Below are 16144 nucleotides of genomic sequence, written 5' to 3'. Positions count from 1 at the left end.
AGAAATAGCTTGACTGTAACGGATATCGACACAGGGACACAACAATAAACTTATGTTTATTGCAGTACTATTTACAGTAGCCAAGATTTGGAAATATCCAAGAACTGATGAATAGATTTTTTAAAAATGGAAGATACACATGAATACACACACTAGAATAGTATTCACTCCCAAAAAAAGATGAGATTCTAGGATGGGGTCATAGCTAGTAATCCATGCTTACCTGGCATGTGTGAGGTACTGGGTTCAATTCTCAGCACCACAAATAAATAAATAAAAGTCCATCAACAACTAAAAAAATGGCTTTTTTAAAAAAATAAGATTCTGTCATTTTCAAAATCATGGATGGAACTAGAGGACATAACAATAAGCAAAATCAGCCAGACACAGGAATACAAAAGCAGTATTATTTCACTTAGATGTGGAATCTAAAAATGTTAACAGCATAGAAGAATACAACAGTTATTACCAGAGACTGGAAAGGAGAAAAGGAAAAGGAGGTTCATGGGTACAAAGTTATGATAAGATTAAGTACTAGTGCTCTATTGCACATTGAGGCAACTATAGTTAACAATAATGTACTGTCAATTCCAATAGCCAAAAAAAAAGTTTTGGAATGCTATCATCACAAAGAAATTACAAATTTATAGGTGATATATAATGCTAATTATCCTGATTTGATCATTACATAATTAATATTTATCAATTCATCACATTGTACCCTCTAAATATGTATAATTGTTATTTTAACTAAACATTTTTTTAAAAAGTAAAATAAAGGTTATGCAACTATATAAACATCAGAAAAACAGATTTTGAAAAAAATAAGCATTATTAAAGATAATAAAGACAGTCATAGAATAACAATAGATTTATACCCACCACTAGAATCACCATGTTCTCCAATAATCCAACCATGGCAGCTTGTGGGATGGACACCCAATTTTTCTCCAATGAGGTAACGGAAACGGGCAGAGTCTAGATTGCATCCACTTCCAATTACACGACTTGCAGGTAAACCACTTATCTTCCAGACCACATATGTCAAGATATCCACTGGGGAGAACAATTCATGTTAGAGAAAGAATCATAGTAACTTCTTTTTTTTAAGATATTTTTTAAGTTATACATTGACACAATATCTTTATTTATTTTTATGTGATGCTGAGAATCGAACCCAGGGTCTCTCACGTGTGAGGCAAGCGCTCTACCACTGAGCCACAACCCCAGCCCCTAGTAACTTCTTTTTACAATTTGCTTTTCTGGATAGAGAGATACATTATCTTGGAGTCAAATACAGAGTCATTAGAGTTCAATGTGAAGAAAATTAACAAGATATAGTTTTTAAAATGTTAAATTGTTTTCTACAAGAATTTTAAAATGCAAAAATCCTCTTTTGAGATACCAAATATGTATGTCTGCACATCTAATAATCAGTATATCTAGCTGGGAAGAGTAAGCAACTCAGTGAGACCCTATCTCTAAATAAAATACAAAATAGGGCTGGGATGTGGCTCAGTGGTCAAGTGCCCTTGAGTTCAACCCTGGTACCCCCAACAAAAAAATTTTGAGGCACACAAAGAAACACAGGAGAAATGAATAACCTATAGAAACTATTCCAGAGGAAATCCAGACAAAGATTTACTTGGCAAATACTTTAAATGACTATTTAAAATATGCTTAAAGGGCTAAAGGAATGCATGTTTAAAGATCTAAAGGGAAAAAATCCAAGGAAACATGAGAACATTTTCTCACCAAATAGAGAATATCAATAAGGATAAATTATGAAAAGGAAAAGGAACAAATGAAAATTCACAAGAACAGCTCAACAGCAGAATGAAAAATCAAAATAAAGAATCAGTGACTCAAAGATGGGTAAACTGAAATATTACAGTCTGAAAAACAGAAAGGAAAAAGAACAAAGAACCAAAATTGCACAATATTGTGAACATACTATATGCCATTGAATTGTACACTTTAATTAATTGCATGTTATGTGGATTTCACTTCAGTTTTTTTAAATTGTAGTCAGACACAACACCTTTATTTTTTATTTATTTATTTTTAGTAGTGCTGAGGATCAAACCCAGAGCCTCGCACATGCTAGGCAAGAGCTCTACTGCTGAGCCACAACCCCAGCCCTTCACTTCAATTTTTAAAAATGAAGAAAAATGAACAGCACTTAAGAGATTTCTGGGACAGTAGCAAGAGTACCAACATACACATTATGTGGCAGAACTTTTCCTTCAAAAATGAAGATGGTGAGGCTAAAATTAAAAAGACCAACAATACCTAATATTGGCAAGGATGCAAAGCAATTAGAACTCTCTTACAGTACTGGTGGGAATATAAATAGGAACAACCATTTTAAAAAACTCTTTGATAGTTTCTAATAATTAAACTTACACTAACCCCATAACCCACCCATGATTTCCCCAGGTACTTACCCAAAGAAATGAAGGCATATGACCAGGTAAATACTTACATACAAATGTTCATATTAGTTTTATTCATAATAGCTGCAAACTAAGTATCTATCAACAGGTGAAATGAGTATTTAAAATGTATAAACAAAAGAATACTTGTCAGCAAAAAAAGGGAACAAATCACTGGTATACCCAACAACATGAATGAATCCCAAAATAGTCATGTTGGGTGGAAGGAGAAAAGATTAAGTCACTATGATTCTAAGTATATAAAATTCCAGGAAATGAGGCCAGACATGGAATGAGAGATGAAATGCAAAGGAGCACAAAAGAATTTTCAAATAACAGAAATGTTCTGAATCTTGATTACAGTGGTGCATAACTGATTATATCTAACAAAATTTCCTGCACTGGCTGGGGATGTAACTCTGTGGTAGAGTCCTTGCCTAGCATATGCCAAGTCCTGGATTCTATCCCCAGAACCATGCCACGCCGTTGATAAAAAACGTCATTGTGATGTATACTTTCATTGCATGAGTGCAGTTTATTATACATAAATGTTACCTCAACGAAGTTTCAAAAAGAAGGAATGGTATGAACAATCATCCTTATCAGTAAAAGAAAGGAGGAAATACTCACCTGGGTTTGAAACAATAAGCATTTTACAATCAGGACTATAACGGACTATAGAAGGAATGATTGATTTCATGATAGTCACATTACGTTGGACCAGATCAAGGCGACTTTCTCCTTCTTTCTGCCTTGCACCTGCTGTGACAATAACTAATTTGGAGTTTTCAGATACCTTGTAATCTAAAACAGAAACAACAGTATTTGGATCAAGATTGCCATAATTATTGTGCCTTAACTCTTCAAGTCTATCATCTGCTCTTGGTATTAAAGTATGAGTCTACCTTCATGTCTGGCATTTACAAATCGAGACTTTCTATGCAGTAACATGTATAAACTGAAGGAAGTCTTGTCATTACTGTTTGCCAATTTCCACACAGACACCTCCAAATATTTTATAATAAAAGAAGTTACCATCCTTTTTAGCCTACATTCCCAGATGACATTAAGGCACAAAGCAATGAGTCAGATCTCTGGCTTCTTAGAAACACCATAATGAGCTGAGTGTGGTGGTACATGCCTGTAAAATCAGCAGCTGGGGAGGCTGAGGCAGGATAGAAGGATTTTTATTTCAAAGCTAGTCTCAGCAACTTAATGAGGACCTAAGCAACTCAACAAAACTCTGTCACTAAATAAAATATATATTAAAAAGGGGGGGGGGCGGCTGGGGATTTGGCTCAGTGCTTAAGTGCCCCTGGGCTTAATACTGAGTAACAACAACAGAAAAAGCCCCAAAACAAACAAACTCCACAATGAATCAGAAGGTTAGAACTCTGAGAGTTCAAAGCATATATTTATGTATATGCTTTAGAATTCTAAAGGCCAGAATATATTTACATCAAATTATTTGTATGGGACTTTATTTCAGACCATGAACAAGTACTTAAAACAATCTTACAAATGTTTCACTTATTGAATCCAATACCAATGTGATATAATGCTTATTTATTATAATAGTCAAGTACTTTTTCAATTACCAATTCCTCTGCTAAGCATCTCTTAATCATATAATTCACAATCTCTTTAATTGGGAAGGGGTATATATTCCCCAAAGATAAACTTAAAATAACCCTTTTTACTCTGAACTTTTTAAATTTGGATTCATCAGGACTTAGTGCTGCGGAAAGGCATATGTGTCCAAAAAATGTACATAAGCCCAAGGTACTTTGGAAGGATATTCTAACAGGACAATGGAAAGGTCCTGACTCAGTAATTGTCTAGAGTTGGGGGTCTGTTTGTGTGTTTCCACAGCGGCCCCAGCAAACTTCTAGCTGCCAACTGATTGGCTCCTCTGCGGTGATGCTAATTGGGCTGTTTCCCCACCCTTTCAGACCACGGAGCTGCTCATTGGGGGACTTTTTTTTTTTTATGCCAATATAGTAGCTTTATTTTCAAAACATGAAATTTCAATGCATATTGAACATTCAATGTATAACCCACTCTTAGGAATTTACTCAGAAGATACACTTTCAACAATACAAAACTGCATAAACATAACATTATGCATTGCTATATATATTTTTAGTTCTGTTGAGAACAACCTAAAGGTCTTTATCCAGAAGATTGATTTGATATAATAAGCCATTGTATAACCACACAATAGACAAAGAATTTTTATAGTACTTCAGGTAAATGGATGGAACTAGAGAATATCATACTAAGTGAAATAAGCCGATCCCAAAAACCCAAAAGCCCAGTGTTTTCTCTGGTAAGTGGATGCTGATCCATAGTGGGGGAGGAAGATAGGGGAAGAATGAAGGAACTTTGGTTTGTGTAAAGGGGAGTGAAGGGAGGGGTAGGGTTGTGGGGATGGGAAGGATGGTAGAAAGAGACAGACATTATTATCCTTATACATGATGATTACATTAGTGGAGTAACTCTGAACCATGTACAGCCAGAGCAATAAGAAGTTGTGCTCCATTTGTGTACTATATGTCAAAATGGATTATACTGTAAAATAAATTTAAAAAAACTAAATATTTTCTAATTTCCAGTGCAACATTTTCTTGAATTAATGTATTATCCAGATGAACTGTGCAACTTAATTTGTAAACTTTTAGTGCTATTTAGTTATTTTTCTATCATTAAGCCTTAATATAATTCTAAGAGATCAAAAAATATATACTACATAACTTCAGTTCTTTGAAATTCATTGAAAATTGCTTTGTTGTACTCTATGGTTCATTTTGGCTAATGTTATATATTCACTTGGAAAGAATGTATATTATTTATTTGCACAGATTTTATAGTTGTTTGTGGTGGAAAAGTTAATTACCAAATCAGCTATTCTGTCATTCTCAATACTAGAATTCAGTGAAAATTCTAGAATCCTTGCATCTACATTCTTACCATTTTTCCCTGAGTACAGGTAAAAAGTTAGGAAACAGCGTTTGAAGGGTCTAAATAATTGATTTTTTTGCTCCTCACAAATTAGGTTTATTTATGCCTGGGAGTCTTTTGTAATTTGCAAGAGCTATTATTAACATTCTCTCCAGCAGAAAAGCAATTATGTTTCTACTTCAAATTTCTAAAAACATTTATAAGAAAGGGAACTGTCAGTAGATATTCCAAATTATTTTCCTTACACATCAACATTACACTCAAGGCATCATCCTAGTTATGTAACACTTGTTTATTTAGCTTCTCACACCTCTGTTTTGCTTCCCCAACTATATTAGGAGTAGTCTGAGGGCAGAGACTATGATGTGCATGTCTTTACATCTCTCTTGGGATCTAACATGTTCTATCATGCACAATAAATGTTCATTAATCAAAAAAAAAGAATTTTTTAAAGTATTTATTGCCTATAGTTTTCAAATAGGTATTATAACACCATATTATCTTCCAATGGCTATGTCTTAAACCCCTAACTTGATCATAAGCTCCACAATAGGTTCTGAGCTCATATTTCACTCTTCCTTCTACAAATATCTTAGCACCTTCTGTTTCCAGCACATGGACTCATTCATTGTACATATAATTAACACTGAAATAATCAATGATATTCCACTGCTGTCTTACAGTAGAGCTCATAAAATGTGTTTCCAAGGGCTGTGGTTATGGCTCAGAGAGTGCTCGCCTACCATGTGTGAAGCCCTGGATTCGATCCTCAGCACCACATATGAATAAATAAAAATATTTTTAAAAAGATGTGTTTCCAAAATGTTCTACTGTAAATCATTCATATAGAAGAGTGTATAAGAAATATATTAAAATTATTTTTAAATATTAAAAGTTAACCACAAGAATTGATAGAACACTGCCAAACCCTTGAAAGCCCCTGTGTACTCCTTATAGATTACATCAACATCCTTCATATTTGGAGGTTACCAACTCTTTGGACTGTTGGAAATCATAACCTTACCTTTAAAAAAATAGCTTTAGTCACCTATGCATATTTAAATATTAGTTTTAGCAGTTTTTGAACCATATACATTCCTTTAGCTAAGTATTATATATCTGATAGTCATCCACATTAATGTCCTGTAGTTCATTTATTTTCATTGCTACATAATCTTACAAAGCAAGCTATAAATTAAACCATAATACATTCTTGTATATGTATCCTAGTGTAAATGTGCACCTAGGAGTGCAATTTCTGGGTTTTATGTTCAGCTTCTCCAGGTAATGAGGAACTTTTAAAAAAAAAAAAGTTTTACTGGGTTGGGGATGTGGCTCAAGCAGTAGCGCGCTCGCCTGGCATGCGTGCGGCCCGGGTTCAATCCTCAGCACCACATACAAACAAAGATGTTGTGTCTGCCAAAAACTAAAAAAAAAAATAAAAATATTAAAAAAAAAAAAAGTTTTACTATGACACTTCAACATGCCATGTTTGAGAGCACCTATTGTTCCACCTTCTAACAGTGTTATCACACATTTGTCAATATAATTGGTGTATAATCATATATTGATATGATTTTTATCTTCCTTTCCTTGTTTACTAATGAGATTGTCTTTTCCTAGATTTATAGGCCATTTGACTCTCTCCTTTTGTAAAATATTCAAGTCATTCCCTGTTTTCTATTGGGCTATGTGTATTGATATTTTTTCCTTTTTATTAGTTCATTATAATTACACATAACATAGGGATTTGTTATTACATATTTGTATGTACACACCACATAACAGTACATGTACATTCATCTTTTTTTAAGGGGGGGTATCAGAGATTGAACCCAGGGCACTTGACCACTGAGCAACATCCTCAGCCCTTTTTTGTATTTTATTTAGAGATGGGGTCTCACTGAGTTAGACGGGGCATAACTAAATTGCTGAGGCTGGCTTTGAATTCTCAGTCCTCCTGCCTTAGCCTCTCAAGCTACTGGGATTACAGGGGTGCACCACCATCCCCGGCTGTATTTATCTTATGAATACAAATTTTTTTTATTCTGAACACTATTCCTTTGTCAGTTATGATTCAAATATCTTGTCTCAGTTTTCCACTCTTTTTATAGTGTATTTTTGTAAACACAAACTCTTAATTTTCTTCACTGTTTATGCTTTTTATTTCTTTGTGTTTAAGAAATTCTTCCATACTCTGAGGTCATAAAGATATTATTGTCTGAGCAGAAAGTTTGCTTTTCATGTTTTGATCTTAAACTAAATTGGATTTGATTTTTGTGGGAGGTATCAGGTATGGGTTTTTCTTTCTTTCTTTCCATAAAGATAGGTATTACCATAACTAAAATTTCATAAATTCATAAATTTCTGATTTATTAAATAATATTGGTGTTATAGCCAATATTTTGTCTATGCACTTAATTAGTGTAATTTTATGAGTCCTGATATATGGTAAAGCAGTTCCTATGACCTTGTTTTTGAAGAGAGTCTTTTTGTTGGGTTGTGTTTTTTTGTTTGCTTGTTTTCTCCAAGAATTAGGGCCTTGCTATGTTACCCAGGCTCCTCTGGAACTCCTAGGCTCAAGTGATCCTCCTGCTTCAGCCTCCCAAGTAAGTAACTGGGACTACAGAAGTACCACACTGTGCTTAGTTTCTCTGACAATTTTTACAATCCTTTCTTTTCCTTTAGTATTGTCTAATTCCTTAACAATGTGTCCACCTAGGGATTTCTTTTTTTTTTTAATATATTATTTTAGTTGTTGATGGACCTTTATTTGTTTATATGTGATGCTGAGAATTGAACCCAGTGTGTCACACATGGTAGGCAAGCACTCCATCACTAAGCCACAACCCCAGCCCACTAGGGATATCTTCAAATTTTTCCTCTGTTTCATTCACTTTTCTAATTAGACATATATTACAGTTTGTCATTCTATCCTCCATGGTTTCTGTGTGTGTGTGTTTGTGTGTGTGTGGTGTGTGTGTGTGTGTGTGTGTGTGTGTGTGTGTGTTTGCTGGGAACTGAACCCAGGGCTTCAAGCATGCTAGTCAATCACTCTACCAACTAAATTACATACCCAGTCCAACTATCCTCTATGATTCTTAATCTGTCGTACCATCTAGTTCTTACTGATTTCTGAGTAACTGTTTTGTATTTACTATTTCTCTCTTCAAATGTGTCTATCATGCAGTTTTTAATTTCATTATATTTCACACTTAGAAGTTACATTTGGTTATTTTTAAAATCTGTTTTTTATTTTTTAAAGTTGTAGATGGACACGATACCTTTATTTATTTATATGTGGTGCTGAGGATCAAACCCAGTGCCTCACACACATGAGGCAAACACTAACACTGAACTACAACCCTAGCCCCTTAAATCTGTTTTTATACTTTCCTGTATCATGCTATCTTCAAGTTGGTCCTTTAATTCTTTAAATAATCATATTTTATAATTTATGTTTGATAATCTGGAAATCTACAGTAACTGTTCTTGTCATCCCTAATGGTTCTTCTTCATGAATTTTCTTATAGATTTAATTATTCCTACTGTGAGAGATTCATTTTTCCTAGAACTTTATTTGTGGAAGAACTGGCTTGCTGTTCCAAATTAGTAACAGTCATCATCTTCTATTAAAGTGTCTAAGAAACAACTTCACTTCCATGGTTCCCATTAAGTAGTGAGAAGTAAATTCTTTCTAAGTCATCCTTACATTAAGGATACACACAGTTCAGGAATTAGTAAATGATGATGGCTACCAGCCAGTCATATCTGGCCCATCACTTGTTTTGTACATACATTTTCATTAGAACATAGCAATAGGGGCTTAGGTTGTAGCTCAGTGGTACAGCATTTGCCTGGCATGTGTGAGGCACTGGGTTTGATTCTCAGCACCATATAAAAATAATAATGTGTCCAATCTAAAACTAAAAAAAATATTTTTTAAAAAAAAAGAACATAGCAGGGCTGGGGATGTGGCTCAAGCGGTAGCGCGCTCGCCTGGCATGCGTGCGGCTCGGGTTCGATCTTCAGCACCACATACAAACAAAGATGTTGTGTCTGCCAAAATCTAAAAAATTAATATTAAAAATTCTCTCTCTCTCTCTCTCTAAAAAAATAAAATAAAATAAATTTTTAAAAACACCATTATTTAAAAAAAAAAAAGAACGTAGCAATAGCCACTTGCTTATTTATTATCTATGATCATTTTTGCATTACAACAGCAGAGCTGAATAGTTGAGACACAGACCATATAGCCTAAACTATTTACTGTCTGGCTCTTTACATAAAAAGTTACTGACTGGGTGTGGCAGTGCATACCTATTATTTCAGCTAATCAGGAGGCTGAGATAGGAGAATCACACATTTGAGGCCAATATCAGCAATTTAGTGAGACGATGTCTCAAAATAAAAACAAAAAGAACTGGGGGTATAGCTCAGTGGCAAAGTTTCCCTGGTTTCAATTCCAATACCCCCCCCCCCAAAAAAAAGGAAGGAAGGAAGAAAAGAAAAAGAAAAAATTTACAGATACATGGTGTAATCCATCAGGGTCCCAGACTTTTGGGGTAATGTCCTATTCAACTCCTCTGACCTCCTCTATCCTGAGACAGTGAAAATCAAAATTGGTGTTTACTAGGTTTGGCTAATGCTATCAGGGTGAAAACTAGCTAGAGTGCTCTGCTTAACTCTCTCTGCCTGTTCTGTAAACATGTCACTATGTTAAGTAACCTGGTATTTCCTTAAGGATTGATAAATTTTTCTCTCATAATTATGCAGAAGTTTTTTTGTTTGATATTGGGGCTTGAACTCAGGAGCACTCAACCACTGATCCACATTCCTAGCCCTATTTTGTATTTTATTTAGAGATAGGCTCCCACTGAGTTGCTAAGCACCTTGCTGCTGCTGAGACTGGCTTGAATTTACAATTCTCCTGACTCAGCCTCTGGAGCCGCTGGGATTACAGGTGTGTGCCACCACACCTAGCTCTGTTATATTATTCTTAATCTCATTTTTCATGTCAAGTGTTTGATGATAAATTAAACCTAAAAGTATTTCTATGAAAATTAAATTGAATGCTTTGGAGAGACATATTAAAAGCACATTGCTCAAAAACTATCCTTTCAGGTATAAAATATTAAAATGTAGAAAAATCATAAAAGTTTTGTAGAGTTTTATAACTTGATTGCTTTAAGAGTATCTTTAAATTTCTTTTAGTACTTCAAAAAAAATCAAATTGATCATTATTGGTGGGCTTTAAGAAAGACACCACAACTGGACCTGGTGGTGCAATCCTGTAATCCCAGTGATTCAGAAGGCTGAGGCAAGATGATCACAAGTTCAAGGCCAGCCTCAGCAACTTAGGGAAGCCCTAAAGCAACTTACTGAGACTCTTGTCTCAAAATTTAAAAAATATATAAAAGGGATGGGGACATGGTTCTATGGTGAAGTGCCCTGGGATGGGGGACATGTGTGAGAAAGGCACTGCAAAACTTTAATCAACTGAGTCATACTGAAAGGCCTTATCCTACAATTAGAAAATTAGCAAATGAACTTCTAAATAAATTTATATATTTTGGGTCAATATAATAAAATGATTATGATGGGTTGTTTCTTACATTTTAAATTAAGTTGCTAGTAGAGAGTAATCTGTTAAATCACATTACCAAGGAGTGTACTATTCACTCTGATATATAATAAAATAATTTTCCCCAATACTCTGAGGTTTTTTAGTTGGTCAACACATGATGTTAATGGTAATGGGGCCAAGTTCTCCACTTTCTATATTCTATGGGCTGATGCTATACCTTCATATTTGGTCCTCTATAAACACAGAAAGAAGCATGTGAGAATATGTAACAATTCCCATCATTATGTACTACAATGCACCAATAAAAATTTTGGAAAGAAAAAAAACCCATCAGTTTATTTTGGGCTTCAGCCTACTCAAGAAAAAAAGAAAAGACAACCAGGTGGAAAATATGAAGAAACATATCAATAATATTGCAAAAACTGCTCAAGACTGCATTATTTTGACAAAATATGTGAGACAAAATGACAAGTTTAAAAAGTATATTATAGTTGGTTAAGTAAAAAACAATTGCATAGAAAGGGAAATAAGTAAATAAAACCATTAACAGAAGATTCAAATATTCTTTATACTTTAAATGTTTTCCAAATTTCCTCCAATTATAATTGTTTTTAAAAAAACTTATAAATTATGTTCTAATGACAGTGTTGTTTTTAATTTTATATTTATTGACATCAATTTAGTAAAACTTCATTACTTTTTTAAAGCTCTGAAAATAACTTTATAAAACTAAAATTAACCTTTTCCAGAGACAATCTTTGAAGTACTAAAGAAAAGACTGCCGTGCTGAAGATCCATCGTTTCTCCCTTCAATTTGTCCTCTGCGACATCAACAAGGGCAAGTTCATCAGCCAAATCCTAAAATACAAGAAAGTTCTGAATAATATGTTCCTACTTAAGTTCTAGGAGAATGAAAATAATTCATATGGCTACTTTATAACCAAAGGAGTCTCATATTTTTTAATTGGAAAAATGACATAAAAATAGTTGCTGAATGTGCTCTTAGAGTGACCAGTAGGAAAAACTGTTTTGCCTTCACCTAATTGTTAGAATTGTTTAGGATGGTTTTATTTTTACCCCTTCAGGTATCAACGTAAACCCAATAAAAAGGTATACAATTCTTTCAAATGGTTTTATTATATTTAACTTTAAGCCTAATTCTTGAGTTGACTGAAGATGCTTTTAGTATGCCTCCTTATGGCCAAACAGGAAGCCACTTATGGTGAACATCTAATACTTTCCCCAGTATAACTTTTTATTTTCTCTTTCCCTGTTTCTCTTCTTCCTTCCTTTCTTTTTTTTTTTTTTTTTCTTTTTTGTCCTAAAATCCAGAGGAACTCTACCACGGAACTACATCCCCAGCCCTTTTTATTTGAGATAGAATCTCACTTGTTTACCAAGGCTGATATCAAACTTACAATCCTCCTGCCCCATTCTTCTGAGATTATAGGCATGTGCCACTACACCTGGCCAGTATCCCTTTCTCTAGTAGTAGAATTCCTTTTTAATGGGAACTCATTACAGGTGGTTAAGTGCAGTATAATTGATCTTGGACCTCCAAAATAAAACCATGCCCAGCCAATTGTTTAATTTTCTCTTTTTGGCCACAGCAACTTGTTTATAAATGAGCTTATGGCCCACGCATAATGAAACAATGTCTATGAGGTTTGAACATGGAAGATGGGAGACTGAGTCTCACTTTTCTTTGGAATCGGGCTCAAAGAACAACATAGGACTCTAAGAACAAACTGAACAGCCATCTTTACAAATAAATAGCACAACGTGGCCTAAGAATTAACAGAGGAAATCTAAACCAACATATGCAGAGACTGTGTCTTGGATATGTCTGAATTCTAGGATCCAGCAATACCTGAAGTTAACGTTCTGCTCTTAGATTTTTCAGTTAGATACACAATTTATAGTCTCTTTATGCTTATTCTAATTTCAACTGGGTTTTTTGTCATATGCCTAGAACACAGAACTATATAGAACAAATGCATTCCCTTAGATTCTGGTGAACAGAGTCCAATAATGAACAGTAAGGGAAGAGGTTCAAAGTCCCTACCTACTACTGTTTATTGTTCTGTTTGTTCTGTTGAGATCAGGCATCATATGACCTTTCTGAAAAATTGTATAGAGTTGTCTGTCCCTCAGTATCCAAGGTGATTGGTTCCAGAACCTGCCTCAGATACAAATTTGAGGAAACTTAACCCTCTAAAAGAAAATGGCAGCCAGACTTGGTGGCGCATGCCTGCAATCCCAGAGGCTTAGGAGGCTGAGGCAGGAAGATCATGAGTTGAAAGCCAGCCTCAGCAATTTAGTAAGACCTTAAGCAACTTAGTGAGACCTTGTCTCAAAATAAAATATAAAAAGGGCTGGGGTGCCTGGTGTGGTAGCACACATCTGTAATCCCAGTAGCTGGGGAGGCTGAGGCAGGAGGATGCTGACTTCAAAGCCAGTCTCAGCAAAAGCAAGGCACTAAGTAACTCAGTGAGACCCTGTCTCTAAATAAAATACAAAAAGGGCTGGAGACATGGCTCAGTGGGTAAATGCCCTGGGTTCAATCCCTGGTACCAAAAAAATAAATAAATAAAAGTAAAAAAATAAATTTACTAAATTATGTGTCATGTATCAGGAATGGGAGGAGAATGAGAAGTTTCATCCAGAAGGATTACATATGCTAAGAAAACCAAATCATATCTATAGATTCATTTTTACATCAGCTTGTGTCTCTCTGTATCTGGTCAGGAAAACACTTTATTTTAACATAGGGAATTTAAATAAAGAATTGGTTAGACAAATACTGCAGGGCTGAAAGAGTAAAAAGGGAACATATGGGGTAACCCAGAAATAGCAAATGAGTTAGAACCTACCATCCCTAAAGCTGAGGAAACAGAGAAAGAAAGCAAAGGAGGTGCTTCATGGAGCCATGCTCAGACCCCTGTGGGAGAAAAAAACCTTACTGCTGACGATCCCACCGAAGAAGAAAGATGAGGCCAATGCTGGGACTTCCAAAAGAGACTAGAACCAACTTCTAATACTTGGGCAAAGGACACTAGTTGGAATATCAGTGACCAGAACAACAAGCAAACAAGGAGGTTACTTCTCCCCTCCTCTCTTTCAATTTCTGTGCAGTACCCCTTATTGGCAGATGCAAACTGCAAAAGGAGGAAAATATGCAGAGGCTCACTGCCAACGTCACAAAGCAGAATATAGAAAGTTTGGGAACTAAGTGACAATAATTTAATAACTAGGACAGTTTTCCTTTAAAACTTGAACAGGTTTCCAGACAATTCTCCTGTCAAGGGAATGTTAATAGCTCCATTTGTCATGACTGTTAAACACAATGCTCAAATAATCCTTAAACACTGTTGGCTTATTTTTTGTTAGCTACAGGTATGGGTGTGTAGCTCAGTGGTAAAGTGCTTTTCTAGCATGTGTGAGACCCTGGGTTTGATTCCCAGCCCTGGGGGTGGGGGGGACGTGAACTACATATTTGTGAGTATATTTCTCAAAAAGAATTTCAAAGAAAGAGCCTGGGCTTGCTTAGCCTGGCAGAATTTATAAGAATAGTTATTATGTGCAGTGGCACACACCTGTAGTCCCAGTTACTTGGGAGACTAAGGCTGGAGGATTTCAAATTCAAGGCTGGCCTGGGTCAATTAGTAAGACCCTGTCTCAATGTAAAGTTTGTTTGTTTTTTAGTTGTAGTTGGACAGAATACCTTTATTTTATTTATTTATTTATTTTTATGTGGTGCTGAGGATTGAACCCAGGGCCTTGTGCATGCTAGGCAAGCACCCTACCGCTAAGTCACAACCCTAGTCCCTCAATGTAAAGTTTTCAAAAGGGCTGGGAATGTAGCTCAGTGGTAGAACACTTGCTTAGCATGATAGGAGAAAAAACAATTATGATAGTCTCAGAATCTTTTCTCCAGGAAGTACCAGAGTAACCACTGTAAGATAAAAAGAACAGGAGAACCAGAAGATTCAAACCAGTTTAAGGAAAACTACCGTGATTACTTTAAATAGGACACAAAATAGGATGTACTGCTAGTCACTTATAAAAACTTTATAGCTATAGTATTTTTTTTTTTCCCCCTGGTGGGCTGGGGATCAAACTCAGGGCCTCACACATGCCAGGCAAGTGTTCTACCACTGAGCCACACCCCCAACTCCTACATGACCTTAAAAATGCTTTAAAGTCCACTTCTGAATGACATATGCAGATGTCATGATACTCATTTACAGTCCTTGTCCCTTCATATCAAAATGATTATTTTTTTAGTTATAGATGGACACAATACCTTTATTTGTTTACTTTTATGTGGTGCCAGGGATTGAATGCAGTGCCTCAGGCATGCTAGGCAAGTGCTTTACCACTGAGCCACAACCCCAGCCCAGAATATTTTAATGCATACTTTAATGCATATGAATATGTGCATTTTAATATCCTTCATCATTTTCCACACACAATACATCAATATAATCTGAAGAAAAGGTCTTGAATATTCTGTTCCATTTTACTATCTGCCACAGTATAGTGAATTCTTGTTAAAAAAGGGGGGGGGGGCTCCAAAAATTGCTATTCTCCCACAGTTGGAGTTCTGAAATTTCATAATAATATGTATTGGAGTAGGCTTTTTTGGATCCATAATAATGATAGAACTCAGTGAATTCTTTGTTATCTATAAATCCATATCCTTCAGTTTTAGAATTTTTTATCTCCTTAAATAATTTACTTAAACTTTTTTTAATCCCCTTAATAATTAACCTATCTTTCTTGTTTCATACTGAAACATCAATTAATCACCTCTTGAACCTACTGATTGATACTCTAATTTCATCTCTTTTCTATATTCTATTCCCTGACAGTCAGCTTTCTAGTAATTTCTTGGGAGCAAAATCTTTTCACCTCATTATTCAACATATAAACTTTCACTTAATCCTATGGCTTTCAGTAATACACCCATTATCAATAATGCTTTACTGTCCTTGATGTCTTCAGTGCAGAGCATCATTCAATTTTTTTTTTAATTTTTTTAATATTTATTTTTTTAGTTTTCAGCGGACACAACATCTTTGTTTGTATGTGGTGCTGAGGATCAAACCCAGTGCCTCACACATGCTATACAAGTGCTCTGCCACTGAGCTACAACCCT

The 16144-nt window shown here is 35.1% G+C and overlaps 1 protein-coding gene across 1 annotated transcript in view; it reads right to left on the bottom strand.

Annotated features, from left to right (window-relative positions):
* LOC107158177 (L-lactate dehydrogenase C chain-like) overlaps window positions 1-16144 on the bottom strand; it is a 30239-nt gene that overhangs the window by 11680 nt on the left and 2415 nt on the right. The window contains exons 2-5 of the mRNA XM_048788206.1: window positions 13702-13723; window positions 11724-11841; window positions 3066-3239; window positions 883-1056 (exon numbers count right to left, since the gene is read on the bottom strand). Of these exons, the coding sequence (XP_048644163.1) occupies window positions 883-1056; window positions 3066-3239; window positions 11724-11841; window positions 13702-13723 (488 nt within the window). The remainder of the gene's footprint in view (window positions 1-882; window positions 1057-3065; window positions 3240-11723; window positions 11842-13701; window positions 13724-16144) is intronic.

The sequence above is a fragment of the Marmota marmota genome, unplaced genomic scaffold (genome assembly GCF_001458135.2).
Source record: "Marmota marmota marmota unplaced genomic scaffold, marMar, whole genome shotgun sequence".
Taxonomy (NCBI): Eukaryota; Metazoa; Chordata; class Mammalia; order Rodentia; family Sciuridae; genus Marmota; species Marmota marmota.
The sequence above is the reverse complement of the archived record's forward strand: the minus strand, read 5'-3'. Positions and strand labels throughout refer to the sequence as shown.